Below are 12,249 nucleotides of genomic sequence, written 5' to 3' on the forward strand. Positions count from 1 at the left end.
CATCCCGGGATTCGGGGGCCAGGTGTCTGTCCAGAGGGCTGGCCTGGACTGTAAACTACAAGGAAAAGGGAAGGCGGCAGAGACAGGGCCCGGAAAGGGCTCAGGGCGAAGCTGGAAGGGAAGGAGGGGTTTGGAGACCAGCCTCCCACCTCTTCTTCTGAGAGCTGCCCTTTTCTCCCATCAACACTGGGTCCACTGAAGGGGGACACACACACCCCTTCCCCCAGCACCCTGCTTCCCGGGGGCCCCACAAGGCACTGCAGTGTACTTCCCCATGAACGGCTGCTGCTAACAGGGGCCCAGAGACCCTGGGTCTGGCTCTGTCCCGAACAAGCCAGGAAGAGCTGCCCAAGTTCCAGAAGGAAACAGACGCAGCATGGGAGAAGCCGGTCAGGGACACAGCTAGGGTTAATGCAGAGGTTGGAGCTTGAAGGGTACGGAGGGGCGAGTCTGGCCGGGAGGTAGAAAACCTAGGCTGTGCGCCTGTCTTGGCCCTGACCGTGTTCCTGAACACTGCTGTTTCTCATCAGCCTCTGCCTGATTGGGGGCCTCAGGGGCAGGCCAAGATGGGGCCGCTGGCGTCATGGGGCACTGCGTTGCTTTCCCACAGCCCTGGTTCTTTCCCTGGTTCCCCAGCTCTGCGTCGAAACCTGGTCACCCTTCACCCCCCTAGTCCCCTGGGGGGATTTATTATTGGCTGCCCTCCATCTGCCCCATGATCATAAATCAGGGCAGAGCAAAATCACAAACTTCCAAGCGCGGAGCACATAAAAGAAGGGCTCTGGGAGCCCCAAGGCTTCAGGGGATCCCTGAGGGAGTCGGCACCCAGGCCAAGCATGGACCAATGGAGCAGAATGCCTCTCTGGGGACTCCTGCTGGTGCTCTGGGGCGCCTGCACCTGCGGCCTCCCCACAGACACGGGCGCCTTCGGAAGGTAACTTGGGCTGTGCGGGTGGGGGCCAGGGCACTGGGGCTCCCGGCTTCCAGACAGGGGGTGTCCCCCAGTCCTCACGACCAGCTGGGCAGGGAGGCGCAGTCCCATTCAGAGAGGGGACTGGCCGGTATCCTATGGCCAATAGGGGCACACGACTCAGTCCGATAAGCCATGTCCTTTGATCTCTGCCCAAAGCTTTTGCTCCTGCATGAATCACCATGTGAGGCACTGTGGGGATGATTAAGACCTACCCCTTGTTCTCAAAGAGCTCACAGCCTAATTATTAAGAAGGGGGTGCTATGGGGAAGCCCACCAAGGAAGAATACAGTAGTTGAACACAAGTCTTCCAGAGTTTCGTTGTCTTGGGTTAAATCCTGCCCCAGCGGCTGACCTAACTAGTTCAGGAAGCCTGGGCAAGTTACTTTACCTCTCAAGGGCACAGTTTACTGTTTAAAACCAGATATAATAACAGCACCTACTTCACAGATCTGCTTTGAAGATTTAATGAGATAACGTACGTAGAGCTCTCAGCGTGATACCGACAAGCGGCAGAAATCAGCTGGTGTTAGTCCTACAGGCAGGATTGTCACCGGTGTTAAAAGAAAGGCTTAAGACAGCCCAGAGGAGGGAGGAGGAGGACCGAACTAGCACCTGCATCCAGGGCCAGGCCCGTGGGAACCGGGCCCATTAAGTTCACTAGGGTCATTAAGCCTGCAGAAGGGGGAGAAGCAGGACAATGAGGACCTCGAGGAGAAAGGGTTTCAGGATAGGGAGGGCAGGGGGGACCAGAAGATCTCAAGGTAAAAAGGCAGGGTGAGGTGTTTTGTTTTTTTAAGATCTCACTTTTAAGGAATCTCTACACCCCACGTGGGGCTTGAACTCATAACTCTCAGACCAAGAGTCACATGTGCTACAGACTGAGCCAGCCCCAGGCCCCTAAGAGGATAGGTTTCAACAGTGGTCATAGTTACTAAGCCTGTAAAATGCCTAGGATTTCATAGGATCTTTTGCGTATTTCAAATCCTCTTGCTAACAACCCAACAGTTCCATTTTACAGGTGAGGACACCGATGCTCAGGGAGATCACGTGTGAGAGGCTGAGACTCAACACATACCGGGTCTTTTGTTTCCAAAGCCTCTTCCCTTGCTCCGAGGCTCCCAGAGGGTAACTGCTAGGGCAGGGGTGTGGGGTGAGACTATGCCTGGGTGCAGCCCCTGCACCCAGGGTAAAGGCAGAACAAGGTAAAAAACATTCTCCCTTGTTCTCTTTATCTTTTTAAAGATTCTATTTATTTGAGAGAGAATGAGCGCGAGAGAGCATGGGGGAGGGGGAGGGTCAGCAGGAGACGCAGATTCTCAGCTGAGCAGGGAGCCCGATGTAGGGCTCGATCCCAGGACTCTAGAATCACGACCTAAGCTGGAGGCAGTCACTTAACCAACTGAGCCACACAAGCGCCCACCCCTGCCCCCTTGTTCTCTTTAAAAAGAGAACAAGGGGTTGGGCCAGGAATGGAGAAAGAGGCTTTTGAAACACACAATGTTGCCCCCTGCTGTGTGCGCAGCGTCACACAAGGCACTCTGGGGCACTCTGGGAGATCTGAACACAGGACCCGGGTCTCGGGGCGTTCTGCCAGCTCTCGCACACACACTTTCCATTTATTGAGCAGTGGGCAGCGTGTTTGATCTGCATGCTGATCTCATGGGGGAGTTCATGGGGATGCACAAAAAGGCCCAGAGAGGTTAGGTAAGTTGATTCGAATCACACAGTAATAAGGGATTTAAGAGTGAACCCACGACTGCTGCACCCTCACCACCAGACACCACCGTGTGCACGAGCCCAAGGCTGTACTTGCAGTGCTGGCTGTGAGCACCCGAGGGAAAATGAAGCTGGAGCCCAAGCAGAGGTGGGGTGTGGGGGAAGGGACTTTCTGAAAGGAGAATGGTAAGAGTAAAGGTCCAGAGCAGAGGCTATTCAGGGTAAGTGGTAGAAAATGCACCCTCTTTAGGATCAGGCTTTCTCTGCCGCTCCATTTTCCTGTCTGTGAAGTGGGAATAATCACCCACCCCACGGGATGGTGGAGAATAAGACCGTCATTGTGAAACTTCTCTGTGAACAGTAAACGGTGACATGACTGTGATAAGTCATGTCCCTTAAGAAAGGACACTGGTTGGCAGGAAAGCTGCACTGCGGTCCATGGGCATGATGGGGTCTGGGAACGCCGGGTAGGAGCAGGAAAGGGAAGTATAAATCGACGAGCAGCTAGAAAAGACAGGTTCCCCATAAATTGGGCTGCATTCCTGGGACCCCCTGGCCAACAGCTAGGGACACACACCCCCCAGGCTTCCACAAAGAGCTGTCACGTGGAAGCCCTGGGATTGCCCTCTGGGGAACATGACTAGACACACTGTTTCGAATCCCTGCTCTATCCTTTCTGAGTCCTCCCACCCCTGGGGAGCCTCTGCTTCCTGGTCATAGAATGAGGACAACGATGGCCTCATGAGGGCTACGTGGGGGCGAAGGGTAGTGTTTGGTGCTCACCAAGTGGCAGCTCCGTATGCTTTACCCACCCCCCATCCCCAGTGTCTTTAATTCCACCTCCCAAAGGCGAGAGGCAGGAGTCAGGGAAAGAAGCTGAAGGGCTGGGACTCGGGCTCAAGAAGGTATCTCCTTCCAAGGACAGAGGGCACAGGCACTCTGGAGATGTTGGCTGCTTTCCCCACCCCACCCGTTCAGTCCTCAGGCTCCAGCCCACAGCCCTGGCTGGGTGTCTACCCCGCGTGGCATCCCAGAGCCCCTGCAGGCTGCTGTGGGTGCCTGCCGCCACCTACAGGCCTCCAGCGGCACTGCATCCTCCTGTCCAGCCTTGAGAGGAGCACGCCAGTCGTCATCTTAGAGGGGATGTCATTGTTGGGTTTCCTCCTCTTCCTCCTCCCGCTCCTCGCCTGCTGGAGCTCCCTGAAGACAGCGATGATCTTTATCTTTCTATCTCTAGTATCCAGTGCAGTGCGGGCACAGAGTAAGTGTTCAGCATGTAATTATGGAATGAAAGAAAGAATGAACAAATGCCTTTGTCGTGATAGGGATCAAAATTAGACAGCAGAAGGAAGTGCATGGAGGATTATTTAACTCCAGTGCAGTTGACTCGAGGAGGCTTGCAAATTCTCTTTGAGAGGCCTTAGAGCACAGGAGCCATGCTTCAGTGTCTGGGCTTGGTTAGGGAGAATTGTACTAGAAGCTTCGGGGACCCCACCATTATCATGGGGGAGTACAGAGCTCTTCTGGTTTTTCCCTCCTTCCTCCTGGACCAGGATCTTCCTCAAGAAAATGCCCTCCATCCGGGAAAGCCTGAAGGAGCGAGGCGTGGATGTGGCCAGGCTTGGTGCTGACTGGAGCCTTTTTACCAAGAGACTCTCCTTTGGCAACGGCACCTCCCCAGTGGTCCTCACCAACTACCTGGACGTGAGTGGCCGGGTGGGGCCTTGCTCCTCCGTCTCCTTTCTCTCTCGACCCAAGGCTTTCTGTGCTCTTTCCACGCTGTCTCTGATGGGACTGTTGAACCACACTGGGCAGCCTATAAAATTCCCATTTCAGAGCTGGGAAGGTTGAGGCACAGAGGGCCGAAAGGAGCCCAGAAACAGAGTTAGGTTGGGAATGCACGAATCCAGGCTCTGGGCCTCGAGCCCAGGTGTCCCTGGTGGGTAGGACGGGTACGTGACCTCAGGGGCAGGTGTCTGTGACCAGGCTCTGTACATCATGACTACTGATTGCATCAGTAGTCCCCCAGATGTGGGACACCTTCCTGCTTCATTTTCAATATTTTTATTTTGCTGTCTTGTCTCACTTCCTGGGAAGTCCTAAGATGGTACTCAGCCTGACACCGAGGCCCTGCTAGAACGTGGAAACCCAGAGAGGCTGTGTGAGCTACCTCATCTCACCTCACGTGCCAGAAGGGGTATCAGGCAAAAGCCCAAGGCTCCCGAGCCTCCCCACCCCCCAGCTGCCTCTTTCCTTTCACCCGCACAGACCCAGTACTATGGCGAGATTGGCATCGGCACCCCACCCCAGACCTTCAAAGTCATCTTTGACACGGGCTCGGCCAACCTCTGGGTGCCCTCCACCAAGTGCAGCCCTCTCTACACGGCCTGTGGTGAGCGCTCCCCCCGCCACCGCCCGTCCCTGCAAGGCCTGAGGCTCCTCTCCCAAGCCCCCTCCACGCCTGGCTAGTCCTGCCTCACACCCTCTGCTGCCATCAGATCCATCTCCCCCCGTCCCTGCTCTCACCGCCCCTGAGAGGAGAGATGAAAATGCCCCCCATTTTCCTGATGTGACCACCAAGGTAAAATGGCAAGCCAGAGGAGTCCCCAGCCTGCCCACAAGGCCGCTTCTCCCCTTTCCTGAGATGGGGAGAGAACTGACTTCTCCTTAGTCAACATCCTCTTACTTAATGCTCACCGGGACCAGAATCTTTTCAGCACCCCTGCATTAGAAATGCTTCATTAGAGACAAATTTCTCACAGATCTGGGCACCTGACAGGGGCCCAAGAAACCACATAGTCCTTGATTGATGAAACACATTTTCAAGCCTCCCATCGCAGGGCCACCCCACCCCTGCACCTAAGTTCTCAACCACAGGGACCATACGCCCAGGGCACCTGCCTCCCTGCCCCCCACCCCGGCCAGGCCTCCATCGGACAGCCCTGAGCCTACGTCTCCCTGACAGAGATTCACAGCCTCTATGACTCCTCGGAATCCTCCAGCTATATGGAGAACGGGACGGCGTTCACCATCCACTACGGATCCGGGAAGGTCAAAGGCTTCTTGAGTCAGGACATGGTGACTGTAAGTGGGAGTGTCCCAGGTCACCTGACCTCTGCCCTTTTTGGTCCCCAGGCATCTCCTACCGCCTGAGGGCCCATACTTGGGGAGGGTACAGTTCAGCCTACCTTGGAGCCTGGGGAGGGGAGGAACCCTGACCTGCCACCTGCCAGGGGCCAGTGAGGCAAAGCAGCAGCATCTGGGACCCAGCAAACCTGAGCTCCTGGCTGCACGGGGGGGACGTTTATGGAGACTTTGACCTCGAGCTCACCCAGCTCTGACTGCGCTCTTCTTAACCAGACCCCAGACTGAAATCAGGGTCTGAGTCAGGGTCAGTGGTACTGGTGAGGTTGGGGTCAGAGTTTGTTTTAGGGTCAGGCATAGGCGTTAAGTTCACAGCCGAGGTTGAAGTTTGGGTTATGGTCAGGGCTTGGTTTTCTTTTTCATTTGGTTTGCATCTGACCCTCTCCATTCTGGGGTTTCTCCAGCTCCTGCTGTTATGGGAGGGGTACACGTGGAATGTGAGAGCTAATCAGTAGGAGCCCTTACCCCCCCCCCTTGTCTGTGAAACCAGGGGAGGACGCCTGGCTGGGCTGAAGAAATCCTTACCCACAGTGGAGGTGGGGAACTGAGGCCCAGTTCCGCCAGTGTGGAAGCTGGGCCCCTGGGGAAGGGGTGTGGGAGCTCCTGGTGCCTTTTTCTGTTACTTCCTGGCAGAACCATCTTCTCAGCCTCTGCCCCTCCCAGCCCTGGGGCAAGCCCCTTTCTCTCTGGACCCCCATAGCCTGCACAAGTATTAGAAGAGAGGATATGGGGGGCTGGTGCTGGGGTGATTGATGAAATGGTCTCATCCCAAATTTCTCCACCCTAGGGCATGTGGGCCCTAGACTAGACCCTGGGCAGGAACAGGACAGTAGGCTTGGTCTCCTCTGGTCCTTTCTCCCACAGGTGGGTGGCATCACAGTGACACAGACGTTTGGAGAGGTCACAGAGCTGCCCCTGATCCCCTTCATGCTGGCTAAGTTTGATGGGGTTCTGGGCATGGGCTTCCCAGCGCAGGCTGTTGGCGGGGTCACCCCTGTCTTTGACCACATCCTCTCCCAAGGGGTGCTAAAGGAAGATGTCTTCTCTGTCTACTACAGCAGGTGAGCCTGGGGCTCCAGGGGCCGAGACAGGGGGAGGGAGGGAGGGAGGCAGGAGAGCAGGAAGAGAGTCAGGACTGGAATTTTAACATGTTCATGACTAGGAGGCATTCAGTTCATATACAGAACTCCACTAGCCAGGTTGGAAGCCACCAGTTAAATTTAAATTAAAATTTTAAAAAGTTCCTGAGTCACACGACCCCATTTCAAGTGTTCAACAGTCACAGTGACTAGTGGCTACATACTGGGTAGTAGTGATAGAGAACATTTCCATCATTATAGAAAGTTCTATTAGCATTGCTCTAGAACAAGAGCAAAATGCAGGCCAGGGGAGATGGAAAGTAAAGCATCACTGTGAGGGGCCCACGACCCCACTCACACAGAAAGATGGCTTCATTAATTCTTTCATTTACTTGCCCCTTCATTGATTCAGCAAATATTGGGTGCTCATGTGCCAAACGCCATGAGAAGTCCTGGGGTGCAGCCATGAACACATTATACAGGACAGAGTCCCTGCCCTCACAGAGCTTACGGTGTGGAAGGAAGACAAGAAACACCATGACGTAATGTGCAGCAACAGAGAGCGAGGGGCTGACACGCATAGGTGCCTTTCCACTCGGGGCTGAGCTTATGCGGAGTTCAGCCAGCCTTGGGGGAAGCCGTTGCCAGCTGTTGGGCTGGCTGCTGGGTCTGGAAAGACAGTAAGAGCTGGACACGAGGGGTCCTAAGGGGAGGAACACAAGATGAGTGGAGGGGAGGCTCGGGGCCCAGAGAAATCACACAGGTAAAAGGGAGACCAGGAAACGCAAGGCACTGAGCAAAGGCCACCAAAGGGCCCCGTAGCTGTAGCCGGGGACAGTCACAGGCAGAGCTGTCTCAGAGATGGGGGCGTGGCCAGATGGCCAGCAGAGGGGAGGTAGACGTGGGTGTCAGGAGGCGAGGGCAGATGAAGAATACCCCGAGAGATTCGACAGGGAAGGAAATGTCAGGAAGGGGGTACAGGTGGAGAAGCAGAGAGAAGAGTGGGTGTTTGGAAATGCTGGGGGAGGCCGGAGCCTGCTTGCAGGTGGAGGAAGAAGCCAATGGAAAGTGAGAGATGGAAACTCTGGAAGAAAGGAGAGGATCATGGAGGGCTCAGGAGTCTGGAGGCCACGGGAGGGAGGAGAATCCAGCAGGCAGGAGGAAGAAGGGCCTTGTTGAGAAGAGGGCCTGCTTCTTCCTTGACCCTGGGACAGGGAGGAGGGAACCTCGGAAGGATCTTGAAGTGTTGGGAGTGAGGCAGAGGTGACTGGTGTTTGCACATGCGCATTGTACAAGGGCAGTGAGCTACACATGCCCACAGAGCATGTGCCAAACCTCCCAGGCGCCCGTTGGAAAACCCCCAACCCACACATGCACATGGGAAACCAGCCCCCTGGGGTAGGCCCTGAGCTGTGGGAGGTGCTGTGCAGCAGGGAGGAGAGGAAGGCAAGGTGGTTAGCTGTGGACGGGGCACCTGGAGCCTGGCTCCCCTCACCCCACTCCCCCCTGCTGCGTGACTTCACCTAAAGGGTAAAAAGCGGGCATGGTACCCGCCCTGCCCAACAGAGAGACTGGTAAGGCTCAGCTGAAACCTAGGCCTCCTCTCTGCTGTGTCTCTTTCTCTGCAGAAACTCCAAGTAAGGAGCTGAGCCCCACCCCTGACCCCTGGCCCTGACCCTGACCCTCCTGAACACCAGGGTCAGATTCACAGCAGCCACCCAGCCCAACTCGCCTCTGCAGGCCCTGGCTCTGCTGGATGCCGAAGTTGTCCACCCCTCCTTCCAGCTTGCCTCCTGCCCCTTACCTGCTCTGACCCCACAGGTCCCCGAGAGCTCCCCAACCCACACACCTGCTCAACCTGCAGCTCCCCAAACCCAAGTGAGGGTGCAGCCAACTGTCACCTTGCCTTCTGCTCACTGTCCTTGTGCCGGATCCTTCTCTGGGGGGATGCTTGAGCGGGTGCGAGAAAGGTGGAGGGGTGGTGTTCCTGCAGCTTCCTGGCCATGCCACCCTGCCCACCGTCCTCTGTCCTCTGCCCTCTCCCTCCCACCCCCCACCCCCGTCCCCTTGCCCAACTGCCCTGGTTGCTGGGGTGCCAGGTCTCCAGGTGATGGGTCTTTAGGAGCTCTGATCTTTCCTCTAGGGATTCCCACTTGCTCGGAGGAGAGCTTGTCTTGGGAGGCAGCGACCCCCAGTATTACCAAGGGAATTTCCACTACGTGAGCGTCAGCCAGACTGGCTCCTGGCAGATCAAGATGAAAGGGTCAGGAACCCTCCACCCTCCTGCTCTCCGGAATTGCTGCTGCTGTTGCTGCTGGGGGTGGGGGTGGGGGTGGGAAGGGGCAGCCTTACCATCTTGTCCTCTGTCCTAAAATGCAGTACCTTCTTAAGGCACAGCCTACATTTGCTCTCTGGGCGCTCTGCCCAGGGCTAGGGAACACAGAGTTATGACGAGCAGAGGGGAGGGGGTCCACTGAGAAGAGGCGGCGGGTCACCAGGCGGTATGCTGGCAATGGGGACGGCACCTTTCCTCCTCCAGCGCATGCCTTCCCATCCTCCAGTGCATCCCGGGACCACCAGCATGGGCCCCCGCCCCCGGCCTCACTCAGAGAAACTGTGCAGCCTGGCGGGGTCCCATCAGCCTGCTGTCTGTCTGACGCTCCAACTGGCCTCCCCCAGGGTGTCTGTGAGGTCAGCCACCGTGGTCTGCGAGGAGGGCTGCATGGTGGTGGTCGATACCGGTGCATCGTACATCTCGGGTCCCACAAGCTCCCTGAGGCTGCTCATGGACACCCTGGGGGCCAAGGAACTGAGCACAAATGAAGTAAGAAGTTGGGGGAGTGGGAGCACCAGAGGCTGCTGGGGAGCACAACCTGGGCCCCAGAATTACCCCAGAAGCAGTAGGTTCCAAGTGGGGCCATTCTGGGGCTTCCCCTCCTCTCCTCTCACTCTTCCAGCAGAGAGGCCCAGCCACAGGCACAGGGCTGTGTCTGCTGGGGGACTTCCCACACTCAACGGGTTCCCTTTACCTTCCCCTCAGTATGTCGTAAACTGCAACCAGGTGCCGACGCTCCCCGACATCTCCTTCCACCTTGGAGGAAGAGCCTACACCCTCACCAGCTCAGACTATGTGTTACAGGTGAGGGTCCAAGCTGCCCCTCAGCGACAGGGAGGACGGGTGGGCACGGGCCTCTAAAAGGGACCAGGTCTTATGCCCCATCAGTGGTTCTCAAACTCAGCTACAAGTTAGAGTCACCTGGAAACTTTACAAATCCCACTAACAAGGGGCGCCTGGGTGGTGCAGTCCGTTAAGTGTCCGACTCTTGGTTTCAGCTTGGGGTCGTGATCTCAGGGTCATGACCTTGGGCTCGTGATCTTGGGGTTGTGAGATCTAGCCCTGCCTTGGGCTCCGCACTGAGCACGGGGTCTGCTTGAGATTCCCTCTCCCTCTGCCCCTCAGGCCGGTGCTCTCTGTCTCACAAATAAATAAGCAAACAAATCTTTGAAAAATCCCAGTTACGAACCACAGCCCATATGTATTAAATTAAAGCCTCTGGGGGCACCTGGGTGGCTCAGTGGGTTAAGCCTCTGCCTTCGGCTCAGGTCATGGTCCCAGGGTCCTGGGATTGAGCCCCACATCGGGCTCTCTGCTCTGTGAAGAGTCTGCTTCCTCCTCTCTCTCTGCCTGCCTCTCTGTCTACTTGTGATCTCTCTCTCTGTCAAGTAAATAAATAAAAGTCTTAAAAAAAAAAATTAGAACCTCTGGGGCTGAAGCCTGGGCATCAGTGTTTTTCAAAATTCCCCAGGTGATTTCAATGTAAAGCCAAGTTTGGGAATCACTGTGCTCATCCCCTTGTCTCCACCTTCTCTGCAGCTGCCCCCAGTAATGCTATGTAACTATACTTTTAACCCCTTTTATGCCCGATGGACTTAGGGCAGCTAAATAACTTGCGTAGGATCAGAAGTTCTGCCAGAATGTAAGCTCTTGGAGATGCACTGTGCCTGACGCATTGTTTGCCCGGTGTCCAGCTCAGTACCCACATCCAGGAGGATGCGTGTTGGGTTGAAAGGGCAAGAGAGGCCGGAGTCGATGGGAGAGGAAGGGGTGAATGTTGCTGAGGACAGCTGCTGGGGTCAGGCGAGGGGAAAGGAGAAAGGTCGTGTGCCAGGCAGTGGCAGAAACCCTCTCGCTTCCTGCCAGGATTCCTATGGTAATGATGACTTGTGCACCCTGGCCCTCCATGGTCTGGATGTCCCACCGCCCGCCGGGCCTGTCTGGGTCCTGGGCGCCAGCTTCATCCGCAAGTTCTACACGGAGTTTGACCGGCATAACAATCGCATCGGCTTTGCCCTGGCCCGCTGAGAGGCCCTCTGCTGCCCAAGTGGGCCCTTCCTCCAGCCCTAGCCCAGAGCTAGAGCACTCCAGGACGCTCCCCCGCCCGAGCCCTCACACAGGGGCATGGGGTGTGGAGCTCCTCCCAGATGCTTGCCTCCAGCACCAGCGCTTCCCTGCTTCGAGAACAAACAGAATAAAGACTTCATGTTCACAGCCCTGTTGCACCTGGGTTCACTGGGGTCTGAGATGAGAGATGCAGCCAGGGATCATGTGCAGACAGGAATGTGACATAGAATGACAAACTATACACTCACCCGCACGCACAGGTTCCTGCGTGCAGGGGTGATGCCATTCATCCTCGCTCAGGTGGGGCTGCTGACACACACAGCCAGCTCCGTGCTCCCCCGCAGCACCTGCAGGACCAGAGCTAATGCTGTGACCTGAGACTGTGGGTCAGAAAGGTGCTCCCAGCTGGTAGAAGCCAGCCTCAAACTCAGGCTCCGCCTGGCCCCTTGTGCACGCACACCCCTTAGCCCCCCGGCCCACGTCGCCATTGACACATGCAGTCTAAGACACCATTGCCTGGCAATGTGGAACACCAGAGATCTGACTGATACTCCCTTTGTACATGCGGGGAAACTGAGGCTCAGAGAACAGAAGGCATGGGACCAAGATGGCTTGTTGAAACATGTCAAGATTAGAATCCAGCCCATATGACTCAGGTGCCGGGGGGCCCTTAACCCATGCAGGTGTACCTTCACAGATACAGAGCCGCACGTGCCCTGGAGAGGGGCCCACATGCACAAGCCCACAACCACACACACAGCTGTCCCCCCTCTCACAGACATGGAACGCGACAGGCTAAGGTCCTCTCCCACTCTTACTCCTTGGGCGACCAGCCTGGGGTGTGTATGTCGGGGAATGAGAAGCAGCACCGACCTAAAGTTGTGGATACTGGCCCCCTTCGCGGTAGCTGTTCACCCCTCTTTTGACCAAAAAGG

At 56.3% G+C, this 12,249-nt stretch overlaps 1 protein-coding gene across 1 annotated transcript; it reads left to right on the top strand.

Annotated features, from left to right (window-relative positions):
• Positions 1 to 836: 836 nt before the first annotated feature.
• On the top strand, positions 837 to 11,460 carry REN (renin; the record flags this gene model as incomplete). The annotated part of the gene is made up of 9 exons (XM_080824207.1): positions 837 to 934; positions 4,243 to 4,393; positions 4,958 to 5,081; positions 5,655 to 5,773; positions 6,698 to 6,894; positions 9,056 to 9,175; positions 9,592 to 9,736; positions 9,953 to 10,051; positions 11,114 to 11,460. The coding sequence occupies 9 exons, from the start codon at positions 837 to 839 to the stop codon at positions 11,273 to 11,275; spliced, it is 1,215 nt and encodes a 404-aa protein (XP_080680333.1). The 3' UTR covers positions 11,276 to 11,460.
• Positions 11,461 to 12,249: the final 789 nt, after the last annotated feature.

This window comes from Martes martes (genome assembly GCF_963455335.1).
Source record: "Martes martes genome assembly, chromosome: 15".
NCBI lineage: Eukaryota > Metazoa > Chordata > Mammalia > Carnivora > Mustelidae > Martes > Martes martes.